This window comes from Cryptotermes secundus, unplaced genomic scaffold, assembly GCF_002891405.2.
Source record: "Cryptotermes secundus unplaced genomic scaffold, Csec_1.0 scaffold390, whole genome shotgun sequence".
NCBI lineage: Eukaryota > Metazoa > Arthropoda > Insecta > Blattodea > Kalotermitidae > Cryptotermes > Cryptotermes secundus.
Genome location: NW_019744414.1, coordinates 310,883 through 328,111, shown reverse-complemented (window position 1 = coordinate 328,111; position 17,229 = coordinate 310,883). Strand labels below are relative to the sequence as shown.

The 17,229-nt window shown below is 40.4% G+C and overlaps 1 protein-coding gene across 1 annotated transcript in view; it reads left to right on the top strand.

Moving 5' to 3' along the window:
• Positions 1-15,901, top strand: part of LOC111874736 (CTD small phosphatase-like protein 2) — a 47,844-nt gene extending 31,943 nt beyond the window's left edge. The window contains exons 8-10 of the mRNA XM_033755576.1: positions 4,751-4,980; positions 8,141-8,267; positions 15,779-15,901. Of these exons, the coding sequence (XP_033611467.1) occupies positions 4,751-4,980; positions 8,141-8,267; positions 15,779-15,901 (480 nt within the window). The remainder of the gene's footprint in view (positions 1-4,750; positions 4,981-8,140; positions 8,268-15,778) is intronic.
• Positions 15,902-17,229: the final 1,328 nt, after the last annotated feature.

The following is a 17,229-nucleotide window of genomic DNA, read 5'->3' as shown; positions in this document are numbered from 1 at the left end:
TTTCAGAGAGACACATACGTCCCGTTATTCATGTGTGTGTGTGATAAAATTGGCTGCTTTTCAAAGTCTCTTGTCTGAAGAAATGTTTCACATCACCTGCAGAAGCTCAGATTTTTTTTCTTTTTTCTTTTTTTCTTAACCAGTCCCCAGATGTCACAAAGAAAAGTAAACCAAGATGTCCAGCTGTATATGTGACATGTTCTTACAAAATTTTGGCCATTCTGTAGTTTGTATTATGTGTTGTACAGGATATGTACTAAAACTTAAAAACTGCTTGCTTAGCTCAAGCTAACTAACTAACTTCAAGGAGCTGAGCCCTTCTTGAGAAGCTGCCAATCGTGCAGCTACGCAAGAACTTCCCAGCATTTTATGGCATCCGAAGGTTCATTACTGTGTTCACAAGAACCCTTGACTGGTCCCTGTCCTAAGCCAGATGGAGCCAGTCCATACCACCCCATCTTGTCTTTCTAAGATCCATTGTAATATTGTTCTCCCACCTACATCTTGGTCTCCCTAGTGGTTTCTTTCTTTATGGCTTTCCCACCAATATCCTGTATGCATTCCTCTTCTCCCCATGCATGCTACATGCTCAGCCAATCTCATCTTCCTTGACTTCCTCATTCTAATTATATTTGGCGAAGAGTACAAGTTATGAAGCTCCTCATTATCCATTCTCCCATCACTGCATCTCTCTTCGGTCCAAATATTCTCCTCAGCACCCTGTTCTCAGACACCCTCAGTCTGTATTCCTCCCTTAATGTCAGACCAAATTTCACATCCATACAGACCTTCAGGTGGTACATAGTAGTGTAGTTGTTTGAGGCACTATACTACAAGCCGGAAGGTTGTGGGATCAAATCCCAATGAGTTCATTGGATTTTTCAATTGACCTAATCCTTCCAGCTATACAGTGGCCCTGGGGTCGACTCAGCCTCTAACATAAATGAGTACCGGGAATTTTCCTTGAGGGTAAAAAGGCGGCTGGTGCGTAAGGCTAACAAGCTTACCGCCATCTATGAGCCGACTGTCTAGAAAGTGTGGGAACCTCGACGTCTCACCCCTGTGGGCCTTCACAGCCTGTTACATGGACAGCTTTACCTTTTTTTATATACAGACCCACAGGCAAAATTAGAGTTTTGTATATTCTAATTTTTATGTTTTTAGACAGCAGGCAAGAAGACAAATATTTCTAGACTGAATGGTAACAAGCATTGCCTGCCTGAATTCAGTCTTCTCTTAATTTCCTCTTGAGCCAGGTTTTGTTTTGTTACTGTCATTCCCAAATATCTGAACTCTGCCATATGTTCCTAACATTTGTTAGCTATCTTCATGTCATGATTTTTCCCTGCATTCTGGTGACGAGACTTAGTTTTCTCTGTGTGTACTTCTAAATTAGCCTCCTTAGAAGTGTGAATTAAAGTTTCTGTTTTTCTTTATGGTATCTGTGTTATCAGCTTGTTAACAGATGATGNAATTAAATCCAGGATTGCCATGGCAAAAGCTGCATTTAGCAAGAAGAAGAATCTTTTTACCAGCAAATTGGACTTAAATTTGAGGAAGAAACTAGTGAAATGCTACATTTGGAGCATAGCTCTGTATGGGGCTGAAACATGGACACTTAGGGCAGTAGATCAGAAAAATCTGGAAAGTTTTGAAATGTGGTGTTGGAGAAGGATGGAGAAGATCAGTTGGACTGATTATGTGAGAATTGAAGAAGTGTTAATTAGAGTCAGTGAGCAGAGGAATATCCTACACGAAATAAGAAAACGGAAGGCTAATTGGATTGGTCATGTTTTACGCAGAAACTACCTTCTAAAAGAAGTTATCGAAGGAAAGATAGAGGGGCGGATAGAAGTGACAAGAAGATGAGGAAGAAGACATAAGAAGATGCTGGATGACCTTGGGGACAGAAGAGGATACTATCACTTGAAGGAGAAAGCTCTAGATCGCATTAAGTGGAGGAATTGTTTTGGAAGAGACTGTGGACCTGTCGTCTTGACAGATTAATGATGATGATGATGATGATGATGATGATGATGATCTGTGTTATCATCCAGTAGATTCACATCATCACCATAGGCCTACAGGTGATGTGTCCCATTTAATTTTAGTCACAGATGGTTTTCCTGGGCCTTCATAATGGAATATTCTGAAGCAAAGTTGGAAAGTACTGGTGATAAAGCATCTCCTTGTTGTAGACCATTCTGGTTAGGAAAATTATCAAACAAATGTTTACCTATGTGAACTTCACTATATGTTTCATTTAAACGCAGTTTAATCAGCTTAACTAGTTTTTCTTTTTGGGTACCCCAGACTCTGTGAGAATGTTGCTAGAGATATATTAAATATCATGCAGCATGTAAATTTACATCAAGTCTGGAACTATTTTGGAGCACCATGGGGGACAGATGGGTGTCGTTTATCTGGTAAAGTCCTGCTCGGAGCAGACAGCTTTGTTGCTGCGACAGTGACTTTGAAACAGAGCATGTTATTTATATGAGAAATTAATGGTAACACACACACTACTTTTTCTTTCATGTTAACTTACTGCAGATGAGTTTCTTTTTTAATTTTTTAGTTTCTTCACTGTAAGGCAGCGAAATAGTATATATGGAAAGTATGAAAGATATTGTGATTGTTAGTGGTCTGTCATCATATGAATATAGGTCCCTGGATGCATCATATGGGATACCTTGTTGAACACACAGCTTTTCATTTGCGGGGTTACCTACACAAGGTATGACATACCCTGGTTACAAGACCATTAGGATTGTATATTTGTTATATTTTAACCTTCAAGTGCCGAAGTGCCCCGTTTGTGCCCGTCATGAGTAAGGTCGTCATGGCCAAAGTACCCCGTTTGTGCCAGTCAGGCATTTAAACTCCGCTAGGGGAAGCGCGCGCACACGCCACTAATGGAAGCACATGCACATTCCTAACTATTTATTTTTAAATGTAGTAATTACCAGACAGACTTGAGTAAAACCCTAATAGAGGAATTAAATTGATACCTAAATGAACAAGAGCAAATAAAAATATACGTATGAGTTATGCCAAAACTCATCCACGATCCAGTAATTTTATTGCAGATTCTGCAGATAGGTATGTTAAAAATATATTGTAAAATTCGATGTACATACCTTTTTTGTTGTTACCTGCTTGATGTATATATAGGCTGAAATTATACTACAGTATTCGATTTCACTACAAACGCACAGAAAACAGATCGCACTCTGTATCTTAGCCACAATGCAGCTGTCTGCTCATTCAAATAGAAGGGGCAATAAACTTTTGCAGCTCTAACGGAAGGTCTTAGCACTGAAGAAGGGACCCCTCTAGCTTTCTCTTGAATAGCCATGCTTTCATTCTTCTGTCCTTCAGTCAAAAGATTCGAAAATCCGAAGAGTGTAAGCAGGGCTAGCAGGAGACCAAATGATTTTGTTGCTTCCATCTGTTTTATGACACCAGGGACTGCTAAAATTCATCAAGTGTTACAAACAGAAATTAATTTATAATGCAGAACAACTCTGTGAAGAACTGGGAAACCATTTTTGCAGTACGCATCAAAATTAAAACAAAAAATTGAAAATAGAGTATAACACTTTGTATTAAAAATTTCAAATCTTCTGTTATAATATGCGACACTGTGTTCTTTGCTGATATAAACAAAGTCAATATCATCCATTTATCATAAAAATTGAGCAAGATACAGCATTTTTAAACACAACGCTTAAAATTGATTAAGCGCTTAATAGGAATGGACATTTAAACACAGAGTAGCAACGGGCATTTAAATAAACTCCGGCCAGCTCAAGCTTACCACTATTTCGAAGTTCGGCATTTAAAGGTTAAAAGACTTCAGATATTGATTATTATGTGCATATCAGGTCTAAATGTTTGAATAAGATTGCTCCATCAGTAGTGACATGAACAGACAGGAATGAATTAAATGTGTTACACAGTTTAAATGTAATATACATAGCTTGTTTCAGTATTTGTCAGTGCCATACAGTTTATCAGGTTTTATAGGATCTTTGTAATTGAGTAAGAGCTGTTTCTCATTTATTTTATTTATTTATCTATTCAGTAATTTTGTTCATTCATTTGTTTATTCATGTAAGTATTGATTGCAGAATTGATAAAGATAATGTGTGATTTATTTTCTGTCACTATGTATTGAACTTGTACCATGTTTTTCCCCATGTACAGGTTTGCTCTACTAGAAAATTAATAAATGGTTGTTACTGAGATACTGATTTGTGAAAATAGAAATGTAGTTAGCTACTGCTTCTCTTTATTAAGTTGGAAATAATTAAGGATGCTTACTTTTTTGAGATCCCATTTTTGGTGTCTTGAAGCACGAAGAAACTGCATGTTGTCTCAAGGTGGACTGTTGTCAGTCAAATGTACAAGAGCAGAGTGTATGTTGGAGGGGGAGGGCATTTTGAGAAATATTTTGTTTTGAAATTATACAGATTTCTAATAGTGAAAAGGAGTAGTTCACTCATTATTTCCAGAAAAGTTCTATGTTCTGATATTATTAAAATTCTATTGCAGTTCGTAGTGTTGTAGTGGGCTTTTCATCAGAATTCATACTTCTGTTAACAGACCCTAATTCTTCAATGATGAACTTGTGAGTTTTGGCTTTAGTCAAAATTGTTATGTCATGTCTTTTATATACTTCAGGCAACATTAAAGGAAAATACTAGCCTCAGTTTAATTTTTGTGTATGTATGGCTGTGTTCTGCAGGATGAGACACTGGTCCACTGCAGCCTACAAGAATTGGAAGATGCATCATTCAGCTTCCCAGTCCTATTCCAGGAATGTAGCTACACTGTATTTGTGAGGACTCGGCCGTACTTCCGTGAATTCCTGGAGAAGGTGTCTTGCATGTTCGAGGTGATTCTCTTCACTGCATCTAAACGAGTATATGCAGATAAGCTTCTGAACCTGCTGGATCCTACTAGAAGATGGATAAAGTGAGTTTCCATTCTTCCCATACTTAAACAGATTATCACATTACTGGTCTATAATGTGATGTTATATATAGGCATAGAACTGCCTTGTTTCTGTAAACAAATTTGAAGAAGTAAAGTTAAAAAATCATGGTACATATACAGTCCTGTGAAGTGAGGTATTTGTGTAATGTTGAGGGAAGTTCCTGTCTTGTGTCTATATTATCAGAAATGCCATTTTTCCACAGGACATGATTTCTCCAAGCATTATTGTCACTTACTTCGACAGAATAGGTTTCCTTTTTGTAGTCCACAGTTGCACAGGTGATTGAAGATGAGGAATATGAAATTGATGCAGATATACTTCAAAATTCAGTGCATTGTTATGTTGGAATGTTATTTATTTTTGTTTATTTAACAACACTGTCAGTGACTGTAACATTAAATGAATGGGTGATTAATGAATAGTGAAGCAAATTGGAATGGATATGGAAGGAAGGAGTTTTGGTCTAATTTGAAATACTGTCCTGACATCTGCCTGGAGGAATTGAAGAAAACCACAAAAACTTCAGTCAAGGTAGTCATTGTCTTGGTCGAGAACTGAACCAGGCATCTTCTGAATACAGATCAGAAATATTTCTGTTTATTGTGTTACAAGCCTTTGTTGTGGATACCTTTTTGGACCTTGGAGCTGTGCTATGCTTGTTGAATGGTGAAAAGTAATTTTTACAATCTTGAATGTATTTGTAACAATGGAAGAGAACTGTATACCTGTATTGTAAAAGTCAGTCACCTGAACTGTGAAGGGGCTTCAAACAGTGTTGTTGATCCCATTATAAGACTGTTATTAGGACATTATTTCCTTAAGGAGAAGGAAGTGTCTAGTTACAGGACCACCATCTGCACATGTACCTCCTTTCGACTTCTCAATCAGTTGACTGATTTTAAAAATGTTTTGCTGCCTCTGTGGTCTAGTGGTCAGAGGTCCTGGGTTCAATTCCCGGCACTGTCAGATTTTCTGTAAAGTGGTGGGTCTGGAATGGGGTCCACTCAGCCTTGTGTTGATAACCGAGGAGCTGTCTTAAGGAAATAGAAGCACTGGTCTAGAAATCCGAGATTAACGGCCGTAGGGATCTGTTGTGCTGATCACATGACACCTCTATCTGCAAAAGTTGGCACTAACTTTTCTGACATGTGGCGGTTTCTCGGTCGGTATAGTGAAATATGCAGATGACCTTGTGTTAATGGCTAAGGAAGAAACTGTGCTACAGGGTATGATTGATAGACTAATTGAAATCAGAAGGTGCTATGGCATGGAAATGAATGTGGAAAAAAACAAAAATAATGAAAATTTCGAGACAACCAACCCAAGTCACAATAAAGATAGACCAAAAACAACTGGAGAATGTGAAATGTTTTAAATATTTGGGTAGCTTGTTAACAGATGATGGAAGGTGTACATGTGAAATTAAATCTAAGATTGCCATGGCAAAAGCTGCATTTAGCAAGAAGAAGAATCTTTTTACCAGCAGATTGGACTTAAATTTGAGAAAGAAAGTAGTGAAATTCTACATTTGGAGCATCGCTTTGTATGGGGCTGAAACATGGACACTTAGGGCAGTAGATCAGAAACACCTGGAAAGCTTCGAAATGTGGTGTTGGAGAAGGATGGAGAAGATCAGTTGGACCGATTATGTGAGAAATGAAGAAGTGTTATTTAGAGTCAGTGAGCAGAGGAATATCCTACATGAAACAGGAAAACGGAAGGCTAATTGGATTGGTCATAGCTTACGTGGTAACTGCCTTCTAAAAGAAGTTATTGAAGGAAAGATAGAGGGGTGGATAGAAGTGACCAGAAGACAAGGAAGAAGAAGTAAGAAGATGCTGGATAACCTTGGGGACAGAAGGGGATATTTTCATTTGAAGGAGAAAGCTCTCGATCGCATCAAGTGGAGGAACTGTTTTGGAAGAGACTGTGGACCTGTCGTCTTGACAGATTACAGATGAATGAATGAATGAATGAATGAATAGTTCGCTTGTGGACTACAGGCCACGGAATTATTTTTATGACTGTTAAGTCATTTTTGGTCATGTTATATTGTACTTCTTCATTTCCTGTGACTGGCATGGGAGCCATGTGAGCGCCATTTAATGTAGTACTTTGAAATTGCATATTGTAATATATCTATGAGACATATGCAACTTATGTCCAGGTAATTTTTGTAGAGTGTAAAACAGGAATATAGCAGCCATTTGTTCTTTTAGTTTTCATTTCGACAGTGGTAACTAATGAACCATTGGAGCTAGGAATATGAAATAGGTTAAAATGTATATACAAATTATGTATGAAATACATTTTACAAAAGTTACAAATAAGACCTCTTCAGTACTTTGAAGTTATATGTGATACATTTAACATAGAATCTTTATTCAAGTTTAAGTTCTTCCCAAAAGTTAGTTGATGATGGCAGTGATGATAATTTGTATTTGATATATTCATCAGTTACACATAATATAGAATATGCTGGCTTGTGTATGAAAATGCCGATAGCCCTATGACCATCCATGTACATACTCATAAAGCACATTTTATCATTTAAAATTGTTGTATTATTGCATTATAAACTTATATTATGCCTACATGTTACATTGACAACTGTAGAGATATACATAAGACTGTAAGTCTGTACAGCAAAATATTATGTGGAAGAAGTTTGACATATAATTTGGATCATAGAGGTTAACACTAGACAAATGAAAACCATAAACTGAGGATACCACACTGTATGTTATGGAGTACTTTTTGCATTTGTCAGTCATCCGGTCTTGACAGCTGAGAAAGGAAGGAACCGTAATTAAGTAGTTGGCTTGCCTGAAACATCTTTGATGCTACATAATACCTTGTGAAAGCAACCTATGGAAGAACAGTCCATTGTGTGCAGTGAGCACTTTAACATGGTGACTTGGGTTCCCGTCATGTGTTGAAAATAGGATCTGGTGACACTGTCGTGGTGTAATAACCTACATCACTCACTGATGACAGCACCCTGAAAGATATTTTAGGTGCAGAGAATAGAAGACAGTGACAGTTCATATATATATAGAGAGAAGATCTTGGTGACGTTATAGGCTACTAGGTTTGTTTTCCTGTGAAGTCTTCATGCTGGTGATTTCTGCTCATTAGGTATCGCCTGTTTCGGGAGCATTGTGTGTGTGTTAATGGGAACTACATCAAGGATCTCTCCATTCTTGGCCGAGACCTGTCACGGACTATTATAATTGACAATTCTCCGCAAGCATTTGGATATCAGGTAATGCATAGTAGAGTGAGAGCTTGTGGAAAGGCTTTGTGTGGGTACATTGTTAACCTGTGGAAGTGTACGTGGTGTGTTCAAAAAGTATCGAACCTTCTTTTTTCCCGCGTAAACCAATGAAGCACAGGAGGCTCCCTTCGGTGGAGATGTGGAGAGGACATTCATGCGCCCGCCCACAGAAAGCGTCAGTCACTGGCAGTCGGAGGAGTGAGGACGTGTAGTCAGTGCTCGTCGGATTCCACTAAGGTGTAAAATGATGGAACAACATGAGCAGTGATATTGCATCAAATTTTGCCAAAAGCTTGGCAATACCCAAGTGGAAACCATTTGCAAGATTCAACAGGCTTTCGGGGACGATGCCATGAGCAACTCACGCATAAAGGAGTGGTACAACCGTTTCAAAGATGGGCGCACATCAGTGGACAGAGAACTGCATTCAGGCAGACCCTCAACAAGCCGAAATGAGAATGTCATTGAGCAAGTGTGGACTTTGGTCATGGAGGACCGTCGTATCACAGTCCTAGAACTTGCGAACGAGATAAGGGTAAGCATTGGATCGGTACATTCAATTTTGACCAAGGATTTGGGCATGAGGGAAGTGTCCATGAAATTCGTACCGAAACTGCTAACAATGGAGCAGAAGCAATGCCGTCTGGAAATTGCACAGGACATGCTGGACAATGCAAACAGTAACCCCAACTTTCTGAACACCGTGATCACAGGCAATGAGTCGTGGGTTTATGGGTACAACCCAGAAACCAAGATGCAGTTGTCACAGCGGAAACATCCGACATCCCCGAGGCCAAAAAAAGCACGGCAGGTCCGCAGCAATATCAAGGTCATGTTGGCCATTTTTTTCGACTCCCGTGGGGTTGTGCGTCATGAGTACGCACCACAGGAGGTCCTTCGTCGCCTTCGCGATGCTGTGCGGTGCAAACGACCGGATCTGTGGGCAGCAAAAATTTGGCATCTCCATCATGATAACGCACCTGCCCATTCTGCGCATCTGATTCAGACTTTTGTCGCCAAACACAACATCTCTGTGGTTCATCAGGCTCCCTACTCCCTCGACATGGCTCCATGTGACTTTTGGCTATTTCCCAAGCTGAAAATGCCGCTGAAAGGAAACCGATTTCAGTCAAGAGAAGACATCATGCAGAATATGACGGCCCGGCTGATCACCATTCCAAAAGACCCATTCCAGAAGTGTTTCCAACAATGGTGGAAGCGCTGGGAGAAGTGTGTGCATTACCAAGGAGACTACTTTGAAGGGGATTAGGGTTTTGTACCTCCAAATCAATAAATTTATTTCTGCCGACCAAAGGTTCGATACTTTTGAACACACCACATACATGCATCTGTGTAGACAGAGGTATGCATGCACACTTCTGCAGATTGATGGAATTTTTTTTTAACCTAAATAATACTGCGTACAAGGTGGTTATGTTTATAACTTCATGTGGAAAGAAGGTGGTTAATTAAAAAGAGATTTTACAGATGGAAATTCTTATAAATGGGGGGAGAAATTTTTATTGCTGTAAGTCTACCCTTGTGTGTTGAATAGCATGTGTTGCTCTTATCTACAGGTTATTTCTATTTGAGTTTTGTATTACCAACTAAATTGAATTTGAGTACACTCTATATGAACATATTTAAACCTAGCTAGAAACTTCTAGGCTATCCCTGTAGCCTGGCCATTTTGCCTGAGGGCAAGTATTTTTAACATTGTGAATATCCATAATTCAGTGAAATTTTATTTTACATGTTGTGCAAACTTTAATATCAGTACAATATTGTGGGAGCTATCTACTGACTGTGATGTAAACTCTAAGAACAGATTCTAAACCCTGAACCATATCAGAGAGTTGCAAGTGCTGGAATTTTACCATTATCCAAAGAAGAGTTATATAAGATATGTCTGACTGGGTATCTCCTTTTTGCTTGCAACATGCCGTCTAAAAATCACGAGTTCATCTATATGAAGATATTTTAGAATCTGTAAAATAAATGACAATTTTTGTGACTGATAGTTAACCCTTTGACGTGGTCATTTAAATTCCGCGGCCGCGGCTCCTGCGGTAATATATTCAGCCGGCCATTTAAATTTTGCTCGAAAATTATTTATTCATCATTGTTCTTAAATTCTATGAGATAGGAACATGAAACTTTCACTAAAATGATCTTAAATGGTGGTTTTATAACCTTACCTTATAATATGAGCGCCCTGTATCTCGGTAATGGAGGCAGTTGGTTTAGTAGAAGGAAGGCCTTGAAGCATTCGTATAACCCAACGGTGCCCCACGTTCACCATTCTCCGCTCCAATATTGTGTATTTTTTTTGGCCCTTTTTTTTAACCACACATATGTGCGGCCTTGCCTTCTTACCCGTGAGGGGTATACTTCAAGGAAATGTCTTTCCGTGACCCGTTTAGTTGCCAGGTCAGCTGTAGTAAATTCAACGTTACGAGTTATCATAACAAGGGGTTGTTGCTATGCCTTTGATATTCCATCCATTTTGGCGGCAGGAGATGTCGTAGGGGTGACCACAGAATTCATGAAGTTATTCTAAGAACTGTCTGGTATGTAGTGAACGAAAGTAGAGCTTAGCTGGCTCAAAAAAATATTTATGGTCATCCCTCGAAACGACCACCAAGGTCAGTACGATAAAATGGAGTCAACTGGAGCGATAATGAGCGAAGGAATGAGTTCTTTTCCCTCCCCCACACACATCCGTATCGTCTCAGGGGGTGACCACAGTGTTCTGCCTTAAAATGTGGCGTTTTTCTAAGAAATGGGTGCTATGTACTGTGCGAAAGCAATCGATTTTGCAGGCATAAACTTTTGTACATCCCTCTTCTAAGAATTCCAATTGAATAGCCAGCTCAGGGCAATATGATATTATAAACACCAGCACATATCAGTCTCTGGTGTTTATAGCTTCAGAGCAAACAAAACACATCATTCATAACAGAAACAGCTCGCAATAGCCACAGGAACGTTGCTGCAAGACAGGCATATGTAACGACGACTTAGCGCTCTTAAACGCGTGTGTCATTAAATACAGTCCTCCTGACAACAGGCCAGTGAAAAATCTAACAATCTACAGCAAAACCATCAATTATTATGGGCGTTATAACATACGTGTGCAGCTGGACGAAACATACACGTCGAACCCCCCCAGACGATTTAAATCCCTGACGAAACATACACGACGAACCACGGCAACGGGTTAATTTAAATATGTGATTCCTCAGGTACAAAACATGTAACAGTCACTGAATATACTTCAGCACCAGAGGAGCCATTGGCAATAGCAGGAGAATATTTAACAAACTGCATTCATTTTAATAAACTAACCATTACAACAATCTTTTAATATGGCATCTTGCAACTCAGTCAAAAATTAGATCAATTTTAAGATCATTGCTACATCACAGTAATACAGCTTAGTTACTGTGCTGCAAGTTCCAACCCATTATTAAGGGCCATCTTCAGGGGTAGTGGTGTACCAAGTATCAATCTTTTGCTGAATATCATTGCATCACATACCTTCTTAAAATATAGTTTATTACCTGTGTAAAGGATTCTCCATTAGATATTGTCATGATTTTAGAGTGACTATAGATGGGGTTTTGATTGGTAATCAGATTTATTGAACACTTTCAGAACGTAACTACAAATAAGTGTGACAGTCTGGAGTTTCACATTCCAACAGTCACTGTAATTACAGCATACATAAAAGTCTTCTCAGTCTTCCATAGCCATTTCTTGGTAGCAGCTTCCAACAGCTGATGTTACCCTTACTCCAGTTCCTGAAATGTCCCCGGCCTCAGCTACAGTAACTCTTGACTGACTCACTGTCCTGCTTATATTATCTCAGCACGGACCACACAGAAAACTCTGTCCCTATGTTGCTGTTTTCAACTGCCATGCAAGCTTGCTTGTTTGTGAAGCTGTTACTCAGTAACAGCTGTTGTATGGCTACTCCTTTCATGGTCATTGCCTAGCAGTGGGTCTACATGCCACATTGCACCTTCCTTAAGGCCATTCGTCCTGAATAGCCCACAGGCATACCACCATTTCTTCTTTTCCGAGATCTGTGCTTGTGACATCTGTGATCAGGCTAGTCAAGCCGTCGGTGGTGCCATATGGCTAGATGCCGGTTCCCATATCAGTCCTCCAGTGCTCCTACAGTTTTCACTGCGGCCTTTTCTTTAGAGACTTCCTGATGCCCCACTATGGATTTCATTTCTTCTGGACTTGTCTCTGTTTTTGTGAATAGGCCATCATCTCTTTTCAATCGTCCCTCATTTCTTCTAGCCAGGCATCCATATTTTCTTGATAGGCATCTAACTTGGCCATCATATTGGCCTCAGACTTCTCCATGATGTGTAGCAGGTGTTCCAGCATTGGTTGCATCCTTTATTTCATTTTTGTAGGATAACAATAAACCAACCATTGCAATCTTCAATCCAATAATGCACTCGATCCAATCCCACTTCAGACACCAGTTGTCATGCATATGGGGTGACTGTAGATGGGGTTTGGATTGGTAATAGAGTGTATTGAACACTTACAGAACATAACCACAAATAACTATGACAGTCTGAGTTACACACTTGAAAGATCACTGTAACTACAGCACTAATAAAGTCTTCTCAATCTTTCCTAGCCATTGCTCAGTAGTGACTTTCAGTGGCGAATATTCCCCTTACTCTCGGTTCTAGAACTATCCCCAGTCTCAGCTACAGCAGCCCTTGACTGACTGACTCAAAATCAAAGTTATGTTACGACTGATGGTCACTCGGTCAGTCTGTCTTGGTGTCAAGCACCCATCTGGGACCCAACACCAAATTTTTATCTTTGATATTTGTGGGTTGGTGTCCTCTCTGATGAGAGGACAGGTCTGTCATTCACAATTGCTGCTGGCCCTCACCAGTGCAGTCATTCTCGCGACCGAGTCCAGAGGCTGTTAAGACCATATTTTACTGTCTCAGATTCGAGATTCCCCCAGCCTGAAGGTTCAGGTCCTTGTATTTATATCCACCAGGAACATGGTGGCCCAGTTAAACCTACAGGTGCTGGATTCCCTTTATGTTGCCTTCTACAACTTGCAGGGCAACAATGGAGGTATTCAAACCAGCCTCCATGTGGGGAACTGACTCGCAAACTGTCCTGCTTATAACACCTCGGCATGGACCATACAGAAAACACTGTTCCTCTGTTGCTGTTTCCAGTTGTTGCAGTGTAAAAATGCCTGTTTTTAAGGCTGTTACTTTCACTGTTGTTGCCTAGCAATGGGTCTGCATGCCACAGTATTTTCATTGTTATAATCTGTAATACAAGGTGGTTCAAATATGACCGGGACTGATTTGTGTGTAAACAAGCCGCACTGCGCAGCAGCTGTGCAACCTTGAGAGAGTGAAGCCACAACTTCCACCCTCCCTCCTATTCAGGTTAGAACCTGTTCAGTCCTGTCTGGGAGTTGCTAGAGTGATGATCCAACAGAAGGTAACCACGGAGCGTGGAACAACACATTGTGATCAAATTCCTCGATGGAGAAAACGTCCCATCTGCTAGTATGGGGAAGAGTGTCTCTTATGGATCTATGTGTTTGGGTGGTGTAAGTGCTTCAGAGAGGGCAGAGAGCGCGTGGAGAAAGAACCGCATGATCATTGGCCTCGAACATCCGTCACCGAGCCAAATATTGATTGTGCAGATGCACTTATTCGTTAGAATAGGCGCATCACTATCAAGGAACTTGAAGCAATGCTGTCCATCAGTGTTGGTAGTGTAGAAGACATCGTGAAATACCACCTGCACTATTGCAAGGTGAATGCACGGTGAGTACCACACACTTTGACGGACATGAACAAAATGGTGCTCATGGAAGCTGCCAGTCGTCTCCTACAGCAGTTTGAAGATGAAGGCGATGCATTTTTGAAGTCTATAGTGACCACTGATGAAACATGGGTTCGCTACTTCATTCCGAGTCCCAGCAGTCATCACGTGAGTGGCCGCATACCAGTTCTCCCAAACCCAAGAGAGCGTGAAGGAGCCGTTCGGCAGGAAAAGTGATGGCAACGTTCTTCTGGGACTGGCAGGGGGGTTATTCATGTAGACTTTCTGACAGATGCCAGAACAGTCAATGCAGCTTATTGCACAGACCTGGCAACAGATGTGAGGGAAAAGATCTGATCCAAGCGGAAGACACGTGGAAAGCGGGTAGCCTTCCTTCAAAACAATGCACGCCCCCATATGGCCAAAACAACAATGGAAACCCTCCGGAAACTGAAATGGAACCTTCTGACACATCCGCCGTACAGTACGAATTTGGCCCCAAGTGATTTCTACCTGTTTGGAAGGCTCAAATCAGACTTGCATGGCATGCGGTTTGTGGACGATGACGCCATCATCCAGACTGTTTGGGAGTGGATACGCCACCAACCACAAGCCTTTTTTGAAAAGGGCATCAGGATGCTTCCAGAAAATTGGAAAAAATGTGTTGACTCTGGAGGGGAGTACGTTGAAGACTGACATGTGCAAGTAAGTGTTTGGCAATTATTGTTTTTAAAAAAAAAAATCGGTCCCGGTCATGTTTGAACCACCTTGTATATACAGCTATATTCCAAATTTATCAAAAGCTATCCATGACATTTTGGAATTAATGATGTCTCTTTTGAATTGTTAAAATTTTAAATTTATAAGTGTTAAACCTATAAATGATAACAATTTTAAATTTATAAAGTTTAAACAGACACATAAATAATATGTGTACATTGAATTAAATTTATCATTGCGTCCTTTTGGAGAAAGCGATAAGACTTTCTTTAGCCTGAAACACACCTGATTTTTATAAAATATCAGGAGTACATTTTGCCACGTCAGCAGATACAAATAGAAGGTTGTCATGTTGAGATCACATAAAGGAGAGCTCAGATTTCAGTTTCAAATGTTAGAAGTTTGCATAATTATAATTGTTAGTGTTTGTTTACACTGAGGGTGCTTGAAAACAAGGTGCTAAGGAGAATATTTGAACTGAAGAGAGATGACGTGATGTTTGGTTAGAGAAAACTGCATAATGAGGAGCTTCATAACTTGTACTCTTCACCAATTATGGTTAGAATAATCAAGTCAAGGAGGATGAGATGGGCAAGGCATGTAGCACGAATGGGGCGAAGCTGAATTAATATAGGAGATTGGTTGGAAACCCAGAAGGAAAGAAACCACTAGGAAGACTAAGATATAGCTGGGTGGATAATATTAAAATGGATCTTAGAGAGATAGGATGGGCTGGTATGAAGTGGACCAATCTGGCTCAGGATAGGGATGAGTGGAGGGCTCTTGTGAACACGGTAATGAACCTTCTGGTTCCATAAATTGCTGGGAAGTTCTTGAGTAGTTACGCAGTTGGCGGCTTCTCAAGATGGTCTCAGCTCCACGAAGTGAGTTGGTGTCTGTTTACAGAGACATGCATCTGGATTATACGAGCATGTTTTCTATTTCAGTTGGAAAACGGGATCCCAATTGAGAGTTGGTTTGTTGACCAGAATGACAATGAGCTTATGAAGCTATTGCCTTTCCTGGAGGACCTTGTTCAGATGGTAAGTAAAGAGACTGCATTGAGATGAAGAGCAGAGAATGAAATTATTTTGACCTGCTTGCATTTTAATGTAAATTATATTAAATTACATGGTAATTGATAATTTGATTTACTGAATGCTTATGACTCATAGCTACAAAACTATAACACTAATTTACACACTGCAAATCATTATAGCATGCACTAAGTCTGCTCAGTTTGTTATGTCTTCACTAGTGTTTCCTAGGTAGCAGTTTCTAACAGTGGAGATTCTTCTGCTTTCATGCTCATGACCGGCCACCAACTGCAGCTGCTCACTCACAACTAAGTCACCAACCATCAGCTGCTGACCGACTTGCCTGTGTTTTTCGTCTTATATAACCTTGGCACAGACTGCATACAAAACAGCTTCCTGCTGTTCTGCTATTGTTGAGTGAGTAGCAGTTGCCATGGGAATGTGTTTGCCGGGCCATTGCGTAGTAGTTGCCACCTCTTCTGGCTCGTTTGTTCCACCTTTCAGGCGTCATGTTGCGCTGGTCCCTCCTTAAGGCTGTTCACTCGCGACTGACTGCTGTGTTTTCCTTTTGGTCCACATTATATATCCTTGACATGGACTGCACAGAAAACACCTCTTCCAGCAGTTCTTCTGTTGTCATTGCAGGAGCATGTTTACCAGGTTGTTACTTAGCATTGGCGCCTCATCTGGCTCTGCCATTTCACCCTTCAGGTGTCATGTCACAATATTTTTCTGTCAGTTTGGTTTGTCGCTTAAGTTTGGGCTGGCCATCACCCGCACAGTGTATTGGGTCTGTGTCCAATTGTGACTTGGGACCACATGTTTGCTCTTTTCAGATATTTTGTTTGTTTCAAAATGGGGCGTCATCTTCAACAAGGGGAGGTGTCTTGACTACTACCAGTCACTCCATCTCTGCTGGGGGTGACTCAAGTGGGCACTCACTCACTAACTGGCTTTTTCCTCCCTCCAATCCACACACACCTGCACACACCTCCAGCTGATCCCTGTCTCCCATTAGTTTTCATTATATAACTCTGGTATGGGCCTTGTAGGAAACATCATTTCCAACAGTTCCTCTATTGTTGTATACATATCCGTTACGATGGGAACGTGTTTACCAAGTTCCACTGTTCCAGCTTTCAGGCATCATGTCATTATATGTTAGGAATGTGAAGGTCTGAAATTTTCAAGGTGAAATCAAGAAGAGGAAACATTGATGGGGACATGGATTTTTCAGTCTTGAACTTGAGCTGTTTTTGGATAACTGTGTTTGCTTTGTGCAGTACCACACAAACTACCTGATCCACAAGAATCTTATTGACTGGTAGCTCTACTGTAGATCAACTTGTCAACAAAACTGG